At 38.3% G+C, this 17,331-nt stretch overlaps 1 protein-coding gene across 3 annotated transcripts in view; it reads left to right on the plus strand.

Annotated features, from left to right (window-relative positions):
• The window catches only part of LOC109079909 (transcriptional regulator ATRX-like), a 56,950-nt gene that overhangs the window by 38,004 nt on the left and 1,615 nt on the right, over nucleotides 1–17,331 (plus strand). For all 3 annotated transcript variants that reach the window (XM_042737831.1, XM_042737833.1, XM_042737832.1), the window contains 6 exons: nucleotides 280–457; nucleotides 559–750; nucleotides 10,966–11,115; nucleotides 12,944–13,063; nucleotides 15,146–15,241; nucleotides 16,478–16,606. In XM_042737831.1, the coding sequence (XP_042593765.1) occupies nucleotides 280–457; nucleotides 559–750; nucleotides 10,966–11,115; nucleotides 12,944–13,063; nucleotides 15,146–15,241; nucleotides 16,478–16,606 (865 nt within the window). The remainder of the gene's footprint in view (nucleotides 1–279; nucleotides 458–558; nucleotides 751–10,965; nucleotides 11,116–12,943; nucleotides 13,064–15,145; nucleotides 15,242–16,477; nucleotides 16,607–17,331) is intronic.

Consider the following 17,331-nt stretch of genomic DNA (forward strand, 5'->3'; position numbering starts at 1 on the left):
ATAAATCTATACACCTTTCACTATTTACGACTAAAACAAAAGATGGATTCATTGTTATTCTTAATTAAAAAGCACAACAACAATACAATGGTAAGATAGCCACAAGATACAACAGAATTGGCAGCACTTATGAGCTGAACTACACGGTGGTTGCGCCAGTGCCACCGCACACAAAATTTAGTTGCACAGGCATAAAAAATGGTCTCAAAATATGACCATTTGGTCACAGTCTGAAGCACTTTTCCATGAAAGCACTTGTGTTCTTGTTCTTCTCCTCAGGGGTCGATTGTTCCTCATCTCAACCAGAGCTGGTTCTCTTGGGATCAACTTGGTAGCTGCAAACAGGGTCATAATTTTTGATGCCTCATGGAACCCATCCTACGACATTCAGAGTATTTTCAGAGTCTATCGCTTTGGCCAAGTGAAGACTGTGTTTGTCTACAGGTTTTTGGCTCAGGTGAGAAATTTAGTTTTATTTGTTGTGTATATAATACAGGTTTATTCATAGACAGGGCTAATCAGATCTGATTAAATTTTTGACCTGATTCTTTTCTATAGGGAACCATGGAGGAGAAGATCTATGACCGGCAGGTCGCCAAACAGTCTCTGTCCTTCAGAGTTGTAGACCAGCAGCAGATTGAACGTCACTTTACCATGAACGAACTGACGGAGCTCTACGCGTTTGAGCCCGACCTGCTGGACGATCCATCTGAGAAGAAGAGCAAGCGCGCCACACCCATGCTGCCCAAGGTGAAAACCGCTTCATACCACCTGCTTTTCTCCGTTATGTCTGTCAGCAGAAAACATATTAGTGTTTTATTTCAGTTTGTCAAGCGAAATCAAATTTATTTGTGTAGCACTGTTCACAATACAGATTGTTTCAAAGCATCTTTACAGAAAACACAATGTTAATTTTGACAAGATTTCAATATTCTCATGCCTTACAGTCGCATTAAGCAGATTAGAGCTGGGCGAGAATATAGTCATAGAGTCTGGATTTGCTATGTAGTGTATCGATTACCTGCGTTCATGTAGTGTATTCCATCACACTTTATTTTAAGGTCCAATTCTCACTATTAACAAACCATTAACTACGACTTTTGCCTCAAACTCCTAATCTGCTTCTTTTTAATTAATAGATGATAAGGTAGTTGTTAAGTGTAGGTATTGGGTAGGATTAGGCATGTAGAATATGCTTATGCAGAATATGTGCTTTATAAGTGCCAGTAAATAGCTAATATATTAATAAAAGGGCATGCTAATAAGCAACTTGTTAATAACTATGAATTGGTCCCTATACTAAAGTGCTACCTTATATTCATATTAAAGACCCCGGAGCACAAAAGCAGTCATAAGCAGCACAGGTATATTTGTAGCAATAGCCAATAATACATTGTATGGGTCAAAATTATCGTTTTTTTTAATGCCAAAAATCATTAGGATATTAAGTAAAGATCATGCTCCATGAAGATATTTTGTAAATTTCCTACCATAAATATATCTAAACTTAATTTTTGATTAGTAATATGTATTGCTAAGGACAACTTTAAAGGCGATTTTCTCAATATTTCGAAATTTTTATTTATTTATTTATTTATTTTTTGCTCCCACAGATTCCAGATTTTCAAATAGTTGTATCTCGGCCAAATATTGTCCTCCTAACAAACCACACATCAATGGAAAGCTTATTTATTCAGCTTTCAGATCATGTATACATCTTAATTTCGAAAAATTGACCCTTAAGACTGGTTTTGTGGTCCAGGGTCACATATAGTACATCAGTACAGCACAGTTTGTTTACAAATCACTGGCCGATAATATAGTTTAAGTTTTTTTGGCGATGTAATAATTAAGTCTTTACCATTATTGTAACACCCAAAAACTTCAAGAAATCATACAAGAATGATGGGACAAATACATTTACCTTGCAAGTATTTTTTTTTTATCTGAACATCTCTCAATCACAAACACCTTTGTGTTTCAATTACTGTGCTTCTGTTGGGTCTTCATTAGTCTGTTGTAGAAGCATCACACTGTGGTCCAGTGACCTCATATTTAATTTCACTGGTAATTGATCAGCCATCGTGAGCTTAAGCACTAAGTGATCCAAGACTGCCCGTAATGAAAGAAATCTTTCTGCAGACCTAAAATCTGCCTCTAAACTGCAGAATCACTGCTAAAGTTAAATGCTCCTGGCCTGTGTTCTGTGCACGTTACCTTTTGATGTTCACCAGGATTGAGACACTGTTATTTACTCATGCGCCTGGTTTCCAAAGCATTCAGTCTTCCTGGAGGGATTGGAGGAACAGTGCTCAGCCCTCACTTTAATAGTTCTGTCCCCTTCATCTCTGAGTCTATCTAAGCACAGGTGTGCAGTCACCGGAGAGAACCCCTGAAGATTTTACAAGACCACATTGGCCTTCGAATGTGTGTCCAATCTTTCTCAACAGCACGCAGCTGCACACTGCGACCTCCGTGACCCTTGTTTACTGATGAGTTTTATTCTGCAGAACCGATGATGCTGGGATCCTTTAATTGGAGGCAGAGCATCCAGTACACATCCTACAAATGTGTCCAAAGCGCACAGCTGTGCAGATATTTGTCTTGTGTACCACAGAAGATTTATATTGGGGAAGATGGAGCCCCCCACATCTCTCTGCTGAAATCCTCAATGTTTTACCATGAGCTGCTTAGTTGATGTTTGAGAAACTTGTTCTTGATCAAACTTTTATTCTGAGATGAAGCCCTACCTTTGTATGCAGCAGATGACCACATTTGGCCATATGTGCACCAGAATGTAGCAAGTCAGCTGTTATGGATGGAATCTGCTGCCTGTAATTGTCTGAAGATGAGTCAGTCATCCCTCAAAGCCTGCAGTCATATCTCTATTTCTCACAGTACCCTCGCCAAGTTTATGGAACACAGGAAATGTTTCCAAACCTGGCAGACCTTTGCCCATCGCTCTTTTCCTTACTTTGTGTAATGTGTCTGCATCTTGATCATTTTTTTTTTTTTTTTATTATAAAACCAAATAAATATATCACTTGCACTTATTTTGTAAACACAAATCTCATGTTCTTTGGACAGAGTACTTAGATGTGTTAAGCTATTAGCTAAAATAAATAAAATAGCTAGTCTTCAATGCCCCAAAAAATGATGTACACCCCTAAATTTTTACAGTTAAAATTGTTAAACAAAGTCTTCATAATTTAATTTAGTGTAGGAAAAAAATGAGTGCTGTCAAATCGATTAATTGTGATTACATAATGTATGTGTGTGCACTGTGTATATATAAACATACAGACATGTATATATTAAAGAAATATATGTATTATATGCAGTACCGTGAAAAGGTTTTTGCCCCCTTCCTGTTTTTTTATTTTTTTGCTTATTTGTCAGTTAAAAGATTCAGATCATCAATCAAATTTTAATAATACACAAAGATAATGCAAGTAGATACACAATGCAGTTTTTAAATGATGATTTTATTTATTAAGGGAAAAAAGCTGTCCAAACTTACCTGGCCCTAAAATTAATTGCCCCCTCCTGTTAAATCATGAAAGAACTGTGATTAACCACATTATTTTAGAAAGATGAGTTAAATTTCACTAGCCACACAAAGGCCTGATGACTGCCAAACCTGCTGAATCAAGAGATCGCTTAAATAGAAGCCGTCTGACAAAGTGAAGCATGTTTATAGAGCAACACATCATGCCACGATCTAAAGAAATTCAAGAAGAGATGAGAAACAAAATAATTGACATGCATCTGTCTGGAAAGGGTTAAAAAGCCATTTCTAAGGCTTTGGGACTCCAGCGAGCCACGGTCAGAACTATTATCCAAAAATGGAGAAAATTTGGAACAGTGGTGAACCTTCCCAGGAGTGGCTGGCCTACCAAAATTACTCCAAGAGCACAAAGACGACTCATCCAGGAACTCATAAAAGAACCCAGAACAACATCTAAAGAACTGCAGGCCTCACTTGCCTCAATTAAGGCCAGTGTTCATGATTTAACAATAAGAAAGGTACTGGGCAAAAACGGCATCCACGGGAGAGCTCCAAGGCAAAAGCCACTGCTGACCCAAAAAGAACACAAAGGCTCGCCTCATATTTGCCAAAAAAAAATATCTTGATTATCCCCAAAACTTTTGGGCAAATATTCTGTGGACTGATGTGTCAAAAGTTGAACTTTTTGGAAGGTGTGTGTCCCGTTACATGTGGCAACTCCGCATTTCATAAAAAGAACATCATACCAACAGTCAAACATGGTGGAGGTAGTGTGATGGTCAGAACCAGGATGACTTGCCATAATTGATGGAAGCATGAATTCTGTGCTCGATCAGAAAATCCTGAAGGAGAATGTCCAGCCGTCAGTTTGTGACCTCAAGCTCAAGCGCACTTAGGTTCTGTAGCAGAACAATGATCCCAAACACACCAGAGAGTCCACCTCTGAATGGCTCAACAAAAAAAAATTAAGGTTTTGGAATGGCCAAGTCAAAGTCCGGACTTAAATCCGATTGAGATGCTGTGGCATGACCTTAAATAGTCCATTCATGCTCAAAAACCCTCCAATTTGGCTGAAATAAAACAATTCTGCAGAAGAGTGGGCCAAAATTCCTCCACAGCGATGTGAAAGACTCATTGCCAGTTATCACAAATGCTTGATTGCAGCTGTTGCTGCAAAGGGTGGAACAACCAGTTTTTAGATTTAGGGGGCAATTACTTTTTCACGTAGTGACAGGCAGGTTTGGACAGCTTTTTCCCTTAATAAATGAAATCATTATTTCAAAACATATGTGTATATATATATATATATATATATGTGTGTGTGTGTGTGTGTGTGTGTGTGTGTGTGTAAATATTCCCTAAATATATACTTGCTTCATTTAAATTATACATACATTTATATTGATGTATAATATAAATCAAATATTCACATGTATGTGTGTGTATTTATATACAGTATTCATATAAATATACACAGTAGTACACACGCATATAATTAAAAACAGAAACTTTATTTTGGATTAATTAGTTTACTTATTTTTTATTATTTTATTTTATTGGAGATTAATTGATTTAACAGCACTACATTTTTAAAGATTGTGAACCTCATGAAACAATGTAAAAAGAGATGCCACATATATTAGTGTTAAGTTTAGTTTAGTTGCCTGTGGTGGACAAGGCATTTACTGGAGGTTAAGACCTATTTTGTACCCATTTGTGCAAAGTGTGCACTGTTAATGTGATTGTTGATTGATTTGTTTGTGTGTTTAAATATTATATATTAAAATTCAAATGAAACCTGGTAGTTAAGTTAACATCTCCTTAAAAGCTTCCAATATTTAGGCTATAAGTGATTCTCTTTGTAATAGTACGCTATAAACTTACTCTGATCTGGCGATAGCAGCTATTCCCACCAGTCCCCCTGTTACTTTCCCTAGTGTTTCTGGGAAGACTCACCCCCCTCAGTCTAAAGCACATACTGTTTCTGAACCTGTGTGTCGCTGCAGCTCACCCAAACATCATGCCATCATGAAGGCCATCTGTTACGCTGATTCACTGCTTTGTCTCTGAAGTTTTCAAAGGAACACTGTAAACCTCCCCTGACCTGATGAACAGTCATTATTCCAAAACCCTTTTAGGATGTTCTTGTGCTTTTCAGAGAAGCTAATTGGAGACAAAGGAAGCTAGCGGACTTCCACTCTAATGACAAAGAAGAGTTCTGCAGCCCAGACATGAGAGCCACCCAGCTTGGGTTCTGGCCCTGCCTGGGGCTCTTCAGAGGCCCATTATAGAGCTGAGACCTGGGCAGGCTTGAGTGACACGGTCGGGTCGGTGTGTACACTTCCTGACAGTGGTCCGTCGGTGGGAAAGTGGTAATTTGCTTTCGCTCCGGCTCCCCTGCCGACTGGGTCTCACTGAGCAAAGGAACAGACTTTAGTTGGCGTAATTATGTGCAGGAACTGGTCTTAATAATCCCCCAGATGTTCCTTAAATTAGTGGTTGCCTTCAACCCTCCATTTTTAGATATTTGCCCCAACTTGGATGAAAGAGCTGAAGGTGTGAACTGAAGCGCGTTGAAGGAGTTCTCACCTAACATCGTGTCCTTTTAGTAAATGGTAGAAAAGATGGAGTGATAGTTGAGGTAGGACTGATGGACACCTGACATCCGGCCCTGTGCCAAATGTCAAGAGCTGTGCAGACACAGACTGTTTATATCAGGGCACTGAGGTTATGTGTATAATTTGCGTGCAGCTGTAGAGTACGTTTTGCCTGGCTAAGGTTAGGTATTACAAATATCTCAATCCTTCACATTCCTTGAGTCTCTTGCCCCGGACCCCTTGGTTTCCTTGGTTTGTGCACCTGCATGTCAAACGTAGTGTCTTGTAAAATATAAGGGAAGCATTATGCTCTTCATTTTAAAGCAGTAAATAAGATTTTTGTTCACCGGGATGGTCATGAAGGCATAGTTGCACTTTTATTATCGAAACAAGACCATCTAAAGTCTTTCTTTTGAAAAAAACACAAATTCTTCCACACTTTTCCGAAGCTCCTGTATCTCTAGCTTTTTTATGGCTTTAGTCTGTCACACTTCAATTTTCCACTCTTCACACCCTGAGCACACGGCAGATGTTTATGGCCGTGGTAATGAGTGAAATAAAGTTAAGTTCGCAAATATGGATTGCATTTGATATGAGGTGGCGTGATCAAAAACCTTAAGAGGCAATTGAGCTGAAATAGCTGTAAATGTGCTGAAAATTATTCAGTAGGAAGCCAAATGGCAAGAAAAAAGACCTTGTACCTTTGAAATGGATTGCGTTTTTCACACTAACGGAGTTCATCTGGGACCGTGTCTTAAGTAAATTGGCTTTGTTTGCCAAGTCGTAAATGTATGTAGTTGAGCAGAGCTCTTAAAATTTATTTGAATGTTCTGTTTCACCAGCAATGATGTTTGTCGCAGTTTCAGCTTTCTAATTTAGGATAACTTGCAATAATTCTTATTGCTGTCAGCTTTTAATCGATAGCTGTTTAAGGCCATTTAAAAAAATATCATGCAGAGAGATTGAGCAGTAAATAATGTGTTAAGAGTGCCACTGTTCAGGCGAAACTTGAAGTAGAAAAAAATGTTGGCATAAACTATTGCACACAGAGATGGCCAATATATGCCTAATTGCGCACCATGTCAGTGGCACATGTTGCATTCTCAGCTTTGCTGTAAGTAGTACTACAAAATGTCAATTTTCTTGAACAATTAGTTTGTAATGAACAATTCTGTAAACTGCCAAGAAACAACTTATACTGACAGTAATATTAGTGTACACTTCTTAGTGAATGTCACAGGGAATGTCTGATTTCAATAATTGGTGCACCTTCTAACATTGTCGGGTGTAAATACATAAAAAAAAATGTTGCATCATACCTGGGTAGGGCACAGTGTATCGTTCACATCATAAACACATTTTACAAGCTAGTGGTGAAATGCAAACTAAACGTTCAAAACCCAAGTAAAATGGATGCAAGTTTACTCAAACTTAACAGAGATGTTTATGGAGGTCTACAGTTTGTTTTCAAACACATACATAGGATACGGCAAAAATGGCAGACTCACAAGGAAATAATTTCTATGGTTGTGATATTCCAAGATGTGAAAGTGTGTGGTGTTCTGACATGGGCCGATAGATGGTTTCTCACCTGGGGCAGTATTTATCCTTGAAGCAGTCTGGCTCATGCACCTCCATGCTTTGATCAGAAGCAAAGTGCTTCCTCCCCATTTGACTTCCTGTGGGATCCCCACTCCCATTTTCCTTAGAAAAAAAGAAAAAAATCTGCAGTCTGCTGATTCCCCCATTCCCCCACCCAGCCTATTCTACATCCATGCATGGAGTAAAACGATATCCTTTTCCTAAGCCGTCATTATGCATGGGGTTAGCTCACAGTATGACAATGCCGGAGTTCTTGTTACCGTCATTAGTGCCTTCGGTCGAGATGCACATGTAGGGCAGGTTACGGAGACAGACGAGACCACCCGCGGAGCTCCAGCCTGGAGATTAATCAGGAATCCCGGCATTCCCTGCTCCCCTGGACGGCTTCACTGTCATTTGACCCAGCGGCTCTGTGACCCATTTACCCGCTCAAAAATTGGCAAATGTTCAGATAAGCTCAGGTCGGCCCTTTCATGATGGCAAGTGTTTGAAATGTGTTCAAACAACAGCTTCTTCATCGAATTGTCTTTTGCTCCAGAGACGCGCCTCACACTTCAGTCGCCCCTCGTCTTCTGCACGCTTTCAACAAGAGATCATCTTTTCCATGCAGTCTTTTTCACGGTCGTGAGGCAGAAGGGGATCCTCACATGGCAGCATCCAGCCATGTTTTAATTTAGCCACTTAGCCAGAAATTACCATCACTCAGGGAATAGGCCAGGCCTGGCGTGATTGTGCTTGCTTTCGCCACATGTTTTTATTTTCCAGCTATCGAAGCCACTTACTGAAAAGCCTTGATGTGGACTGATCTGTAGCTGTGCTCTCCATTACACTCTGCTGTAATGCAGAAGGCATGGCTCTGTTTTTGGTACCTGTCTTACTGATGTTATCTTTATTTCTTGAAACAACCTTGATCTGGTTAATCATGATAGGCTTTTTGGAGGACGATTGAGGTTTGCTCACTTTGTTCCTCAGATTCTGTTTATCCAAACTTTTCTGTAGCAATTTAGCAAGCCGTCCTAAATTTAGAAACCTGAGGCTTTTCTTTTTGAACGTTGTGATGATTATGATTAATTTTGTTTTTGTCTTTGTCTGTTTATTGTCTCTGCTAAATCAGGTGATGACGTAACTATCACACGTTTATGTTCATGTGGTTGGGATCCAGCAGATGTTTCTAGATCTTGAAGGCATTTTAATGTAAAGCGCAGGCAAGACAAAGAAAAGCAAACAATAGCTGTAGAGTAATTTTAAACCATGTTTGCACGAAGCCTGGATGTGAATTGTGCACCGCTCAGGTGTTGTTTTCAATAACAGTGTAGTCATGGATACCAGAGTTGCATGAAAGCTCTGAAGTTATTTTAAATATGAACACTTGGTTGGAGGCTGTCTTTTTTTAATTTATTTATTTATTTTAGCTTTGCAGCACGAACTAACTGCTAATTGGGTGTTTTATTTATTTATTTGTTATGAGATAAAAGAGCTCATGTTAAGAAAGCATGCTGTAACTTTTTTGGAACTCAAAACTTTTGAAACATTCAGAACGTTCAGAAACATGACAAAATGACACATTTAGAATCTGTGTAACTTCTTGATGTCAAGTGCATAACTACATCCACATGTGACTCCTAATAGGTGATAAGAATCTGGCCATCTAGTCACAGTGAGATGAAAATGAAGAAGTAAATTGTTTTAAAGTTACAATGAAATTGAGGTAGTGAGGCATCTTTACTTCTCTGTTGTGACGTACATTCGAGTGTAACGGATTATTAAAAAGAAAAGAAAAGAAATGTAGTGCGGCACTTGGGGTAGGTTAATCAGGCTTAATTTTTGGAGAAATTAATCTGCATGACCATATTTTAGATCCCTTAATCCTACCCCATACCTAAACTTAAAGGGGTCATACGATGCAATTTTAAAATTTCCTTTCTCTTTGGAGTGTTACAAGCTGTTTAGATCACTAAAGTTGCAAAGACTAAAGTCGCAAACCCGAAGAGATATTCTTTATAACATGTATACGTCACTGTCTGGGAAAATTTGCAGAACACCCCCTAAATGTTCACACAAAGAAAGAATATGATTCTCGCTGTAGTATTGTTGCCCCTGGCGCGATGTTGTGGAGACACTGTGTGTTTTGTTGTGAAAGCAAAACTACTTTGTTTGGCCTTCCAAAAGAGGACACAACTAGAAATCAGTGATTTAAGTTGTATTTACAACACTGTTCCAGAATTGTTCAAACCAAATATTCAGATGTGTGCAGCACATTTTACTGAGGACTGTTTCCTGTGAGAGTAGCCTACAATGCAGTGCGTCTGTGCACAAATAAAGTGTGTCCACTTTCTATAAAGTGGGGCAATTGCAACTTTGCAAGGACAGTCTGGTTCTTTTAACTCACAGCCTGTAAGTACGTTTTCATATTTAAAGGATTTGCCACTGATGATTCAAATGTGAGTTTTGAGCAGTATAGAGCAGAGCTTGTTGTTTGTCATTTCTCCGATCACAATTGCAGACATGGTTTTATGTTTGCGCTGCATGATACGCAACGCAGCGTGTAAAAAGACAGTGTAAGTCATTATAATCAGTAATTATGTCCCCACTGGATGCAACAAATGCCTCGTTTATAATGGGTTTTATTGGTTTTGTCTAATTGCGCCGGGACACATGGCATCACAGTATGGTAAGGGGCATAACATTTCCGTCACACCCTTGAGGAATTCAGCCAATCACAACGCACTGGATAGCTGGCCAATCAGAGCACACCTCGCTTTTCAGAAAGGCGGGGCATTGAGGAGAAACAATAATGTACATTATGTGGAAAATAATGTGTTTTTTGAACCTTAATCCACATAAACACATTGCATTACACCAAATACACAAAATAATGATCTTTTTAGCAACGTCATATGACCACTTTTATAACTACCTTACTAACTTTTAATAAGAAGCAAATTAGGAGTTCACTAAGATAAAAGTTAAAGTTAATTGTTTGTTAATAGTAAGGATTGGTCCCCAAACTAAAGTGTGACTAAACTAAAAATTAAATTATAAAATGTATGATATCACTTTTTTTGTAATCAACGTTTTTGAATAGATTAATTAAGACAGAGCAACATTTTTTTTCTGTTTGATAAGCCACAAAAATTTTTAATTGTTGATTTTTCTCAATAATTATTTTGGTAATGGTGATTATTAGGGGAGTACATCTGTGTGTGTTTTCAAGTGGGATGCTGACCCATCTTTCTTTGACCCTTTCTCCTGTCCCAGGATCCTTTCCTGGCAGAACTCCTTCACAGTTACAAAGATCATATCGTCGGCTACCACGAGCATGACTCTTTGCTGGACCACAAGGAGGAAGAGGCACTGAGTGAGGAAGATCGTAAGGCGGCCTGGGCCGAATACGAGGCCGAAAAGAAGGTTTGTAACCACACAAGCCCTTTACTGTTATATACATGTACTGATAACAATATTTTCTAATACCTGCATATCAGTTAGTAAATATAATATTAGAGTTTAGCCATAATTCAGGTGGTTTTTTTTTTGTTGTTGTTGTTTTTTGTTTTTTTCAATATTTCATTAAAACTAAATTGTTTGTATCTGGCCATTACTGATAGCTGTTTAAGAATCTTAGTGAGGTTGATGATTATTTCTTTAATGATGCACCACACCTGTCAAATAATTTTGTGAAGTGATATCATCATAGGAAATTAACCCACACTTTAAGGAACACCATGGGAAAGGTCTAACTGTATTCATATGTGCTTACATAAAATTCCTGGAAAGATTAGAGACTCTTCGCCCTCAGCTCAGCCACTCGTTAGTGGAGTTTTTTTTTTTTTGGGAGAGAAGTGACTTGTTGCCTTGTGGGACTCTGAATCTGCAGTTGAATTTAATTGCAAGTGCCTTTTCTCTGTTCAAGTTCGCTGTAATTATTCCTTTTGCAATCACATAATATCTACAACGATTACGTGCTAAATAATTCTGTAGTCAACTTTCTCATTAGTCAACTTCTTTCAGTAAACTGAATCACAAACATTGTCCATCTGACATCAGTGCAAATAGATCTACAGTTTAAAAAAAAAAAAACACAGACTGACTCCTTTCCTTGAACACTTCAGTGAAAATTAAAGTGAACATGGAAAATATCACTATAACTTTAGTCACCAATACAGGAGCTGTATTTGTAGTTATACCTGCTGGGACTCACTCAGGTGTTATACTAGTATTGAGACATGGGATTAGATTTGTGTGTGTGTGTGTGTGTGTGTGTGTGTGTGTGTGTGCGTAATTCATACCATATTGACACAGTTTCTTGCTACATGTAATCTGTCTCCTAAATTTCATGTTATTTTTTGGCAAGATGTTTTAAATATTATGCTTAAATCAAAGTAATTTCATCAGTGAATCACTTGGCCATAGCTATTATATGCAACAAAGAATTCACCTGCATTTGATCATCTCGCTACAGTCATTTGTGTATGTTAAGATTGAAGAGCTTTGTCTAATTTGGTTGCTTAAAATCATTAACTATGTCAGAGCCATTAAAGTGGATTTTAAGCAGTCACTTGCAGTGATTAGAGAGCCCTATCGAGTTCTGCTCAAGATTTAGTTGAAAACAGCCATACAGCGAGCGTAACATTTTGAAACCAGATTAAAAGAGGGTCCGTTTAGATTGTCCCGCGGTCTGCGGCACAGCTGCGATCCACGCCTGCATCTCTGCCGCACACCTGCTCATACCAGGTCTGAACACCGGACACTCAGCTGTGGTGTGTGTTTATGAGCTGCATGCACCAAAGACCCAATTAGAGGGTGGGATTGGCCGCATCTGCCTCGGTAGCTCATTTACACACAAACACAGCCGTCCTGCTGACCTTCAGTTCTGTTTAGAGCCATAAGACAAACACAGCTTGGGCAGGACGCTAACAGAGGTTCACATGGGTGCACATCAGGATTTTTTGGATCCTCCAGTGATCTGTTGGCCAGGAATTATCGTTCGGCGTGCGTCTTTGCCAGATCGCAGACAAATCATGTCAAAGTCGCAAATCGAGTGGAAAATAAAGTCCAAAAAGCAATGCTTTGATTACCCTGCAGCAAGTGCTAGTGTGATGGAAGGCTGACTCATCTGTCAGGCCGAACCTGATTTGAAGATTATTTATAATTGGGATCTTTCTGTGTGACCTCATCTCGTAAAAAGAAGTTTCTCTGTTTCTTTCCAACTGATGGACCCGCTCGTCTGTTGTTTCAGGGGCTGTCCATGCGTTTCAACCAGCCGTCCTATTCTCAGATGGGCATGGGAGCGGGACCAAACTCTTACTTCCCCTTCAACGTGGCTGCTTTGGCCTCCATGAGTAACCAACAGTTGGAGGTAAGTAATGAGCTCCACATGCTCTTTTCACATTCCTTCAGCCAGCAGCTAATTGTGACATGCGTCCTCGGGCACCGACATTTGGCTTGTGGCCTGCCAGCTGCTGTTTACTAGGGGTGGGGGAAAAAATCGATTCACGTAACTATCCCGACTTTTTAAAAATCGGTTAGTTTATCTCAGAATCGATTTATATTTAATTATTTTACTTTTCCTAAGAGGTGGTGGGGACAAGTTACCACTTTTATTCCAACAGAGGGTGACATTTATAGGTGTGTTCAACTTTGAGCAGCACCACGCAGACCAATCAGTGTATCAAAGTACTGCGAGAGTGCTTTGATGTTATGCAACGATCGGTCTGCGCAGAGCCAGATATATCGTATTTATGAGTTGAATGCACAAAGTTGTTATTACAAGTGGGAAACTAAAAATTTTCTTTAAGCCAAGAGTTTCCGAGTTGGGGCGTGTCAATGAAAAAAAATGCAATGGACGCAGCCAAAGTCTATAGATATGCACTGTGTTGACAGTGAATTTGTTGAAATAAAATATATATATATATTTTTTTGTAATGTATAATAATCACATATACAAAATTTTATATTATTGCATAGTTGCCATAGAATATATAATGATTCAATTTACATCATCTTCATAAATTGAATAAAAACAAGAAAAAGAAAAAACACAATGCACATTCTTGTAAAGTTAAAAAAATCATTGAATTTTATGTCGGAAAGTTACATCACCATCTTGTTCTGACCAAAGTGACTTGAACGCACATGAAGTCCTAATGACGACTTGTTAACTCGTAGGTACGAACATCCCAGAAGGACTTGAACGCAGCATTAGATGACGTTGTATCCGTTTCAAGCAGGTGTGAGAAAGCAAAACTATGGCGGAGGCAGAGGAGCAAACCTCTTTGAGAATTCTTTCTGGATCTTCACGTTTTAAATCCCAAATGTGGAAACACTTTGGAATTTACACACTTCCGGGACAACATGACTAAACATTAGAGCTGCACTATTAATCGTTAAGAGTTTGCGATCTCGATTGAAACATCCACACAATCTAATTTCTAAATGTCAACGATTCGCCCATGTCTTTTAAATCTTTGAAAAAGTCTAACCGAAACATTCAGATCTGCGTTCGCGCTGCCGCTGACACAGAGAGCAGACTTTTACCATGTATAGGTGAGAAACAGCTTCACAAACAGTCTTTTCAACTACATAGTATTATTTCTGTCTTACAGTCATTCATATTATCATAGAAATACTGGGATGAAAGTTTATAGTTCAGATAGAAACACTGATGTCTATGGTAGAAATAAAAATAGAAAGTCATTTTTTGAAAATAACTGGTGCTTCAAATAATGCTTGTCGATTGCATCATTTGACTACAAGATGGCAACAAGTGACAGTTAAAAAAAATACATTTTTGTTATTGAATCATTAAGAGATTTGTTGAAAAACGCTGATTCATCTAGTAATGAAACAATTGAAGTATTTATGAGTCACTGAATCATTCATTCAGACTACTTTTTCATAATTTTAATGTTAAAAATTGGCGTATTAAATATTATATTTTAAATACATATATATTAAACTGTTTACTAATTCATTCAAATTGATTAAACACTTTTAAATAGACTGCAACAATTAATGTTCTGTTACACATTATTTTTAGATGATAATCGTGGGAGAATCATAATCTCTATTTGAGAAAAAAAAAAAACTTTTTATCCAGAATCATGCAGCTCTACTAAATATGACTAAAACAGTATGCAAAGTAACATAGCACTTTAGTATGATATTCATGTGCAAGTTCAGGGTTTTGGTGCTTGAAAGTTTCATGGTTCAAGGTTCTTTACAGTATACACAGTGTATGTGTATGCTCCTGAAATAAAATATAGCAATAAGCAAACAAAAATCACAATAAATTGTAATATCGAATCACAATAGTTATAATCGCAATACTCAATTATTGCAATATATATTGAATCGGCACAAAAGTACCGGGATGGTATCGGCATTACAAATGCTAGCTATCTCTGTCTTCTCACAGTTTTTTTTTCTCACTGTCTTCAAGGAATTGATTAACCAGGGCAGGCAGAAAGTGATGGAAGCTGCTAACGCTCTGAAGTCAGTGCCCAGGGAACCACTGGAGGACATCATCGGGCAGGTGGTGAGTGACAGGAGAAAGTGAGATTCCCTACAGTGAGGCTTTCGTCGGAAAGGCCCTAATATACTGGCGGATGTTTTTCGCTCTTCGCTTAGGGGTGAAAACAAGTTTTTTAAATGCCTGAGCAACAATTTACTGTTAGTGGACATCCCAAAGAGATACATATGTAAATGTTGCGTGCTTTCCTCTCTATAACCAAATAAACACAACAAATTGACAACGGTGAGAAAACAGCAGTTAAGAAAGCATCTGATCATGGCAATGTGGATAAGTTTGCGCAGCTCTGCAATTCAGCCCTCCAGTCAGGTCATGTTTATTTATATAACACTTTATATAATAGATTGCTTTAAAGCAAGCAGCTTTACAGTAGTAAACATGGAAAAAAGTGTCAGTGTCGCTTTCGGTTAGAATTACAGCTGCAGTTTCTGCTATAAAGCAGTTCTCCAGTGTGTTCATGTTTTAACTCGCGTCTGACCTCGCCAGACTGAACAGAAGAAATGAAATGCAGACGATTTCCAAGTCAAAGAATCATCTACCTGTTACAATAACGGGTTTAACAACAGGAGCGAACACTTCCAGACACTCGAAACAAACTTCATTTTGGCCTCATTTTGTTTGCTATGACATCACAATAGTTCGCTTTTTAGATTTTGCTTCTAGTATATCAGGGCCTTAAAGCTTCAGGTACAGTGTTGCATCTATGGGCTGTTATGACCAATAACTGATGCAAGACACACTCTCCCTGACAAGACTGAAAATTTGCTCTGCAGTGTGTGTTTGCCAAGGCAAAAATCACTGTTGTTATTAGTACTTCCCCCAGTTGAACTTCTAATGCATAGGTTGTCCCATACATTTTGTGCTACAGACATGAATGAAACTCTGGTTGGGTGATAAAATGACCAAAATCTATCGAGTCATATTTGGAGATCAGAATATTATAGAGACTTGAAGATGGACTCTGTTAACTGGACAACCACAAAAAACACCTGCATAACAACAAGCCACTATACCCTAGTGTCATGGAGCAAGCTTTTGAGGCTGTGGTTTTTGCCTATGGTTTGCTGAGTCATCAGTATTAAGCTTGCGCTGTTGGACTACATTCTGAACAACTGCTAAATGTGTTTGTGTGTGTGTGTGTGTGTGTGTGTGTGTGTGTGTGTGTGTGTGTGTGTGTGATGATCGTGTAAGTGTTTGTTTGTTGAGGTCTACAGGATGTAACAGGTGTGTTGTTTTTGGCAGTGGAAGGAGAACCCGAGTTTACCCGAGGCCCAGGTTCAGTCCATGGCTGTTGGGAGGCAGGCCGGCTACGAGATGGAAATGAAACACAGGGAGGCTGTTTACCGTGATGTCCTCGGCAAGCAACAAACTGTACGTTTGCTCATCTGTCACTCTTTCTGTGACATCTTATGTTCTATCTGTGTTTAAGTGACATTAACTTTTTAAACTAAATAGAATGAAAGGGATTTTCACATCTGGGGACCCTGCTGCACCCCTTTATTCTCCACCTGTCAAAAATAGTTTGTGAGATGTGTAAATTAATTAAGGGTCTTTTAAAAAGTCTTAAATTCAGTTTGATAAAATTTAAGGGCATAAAAAGTTCAAATGTTGCAATAAGGCCTTATGTTGTTATTTAACTTAAAAAGGCTGATAAATGTTAGTGCTGCATGCTTCAGTGTAAAAATTCAACACTGTTTCACGTTCTACAGACTCGTAGTTTCAGAGCAGTTCACAATCAATGGAAACTGTGCATGTATGCCAAACGATTGCTTATGATCTACTGCTGATGAATTATGGCATGTTTGTTTCATGGTGTTTATACTGTAATATGTTGTAGATGGTTGTAAGAGTGCGTATTTTACAATAATACAATAAACTACATCTGGCGTTTAAAAATACAACATTAAATACTAGTAATGGCAAAATAGTCTTTTTTTTTTTATTATTGGGTTTTTATATCATCAGCAAAATCCAATGTCCATAAACCTCTAATTTATAATTGCTATATTTTTGTGTTCCAGTTGTTACTTTATTAACTTGTGATTTCATCCAAATGTACCTTATTATGTACATGAAATTAATGTACATTATTTGTA

The sequence above is a fragment of the Cyprinus carpio genome, chromosome B14 (assembly GCF_018340385.1).
Source record: "Cyprinus carpio isolate SPL01 chromosome B14, ASM1834038v1, whole genome shotgun sequence".
NCBI lineage: Eukaryota > Metazoa > Chordata > Actinopteri > Cypriniformes > Cyprinidae > Cyprinus > Cyprinus carpio.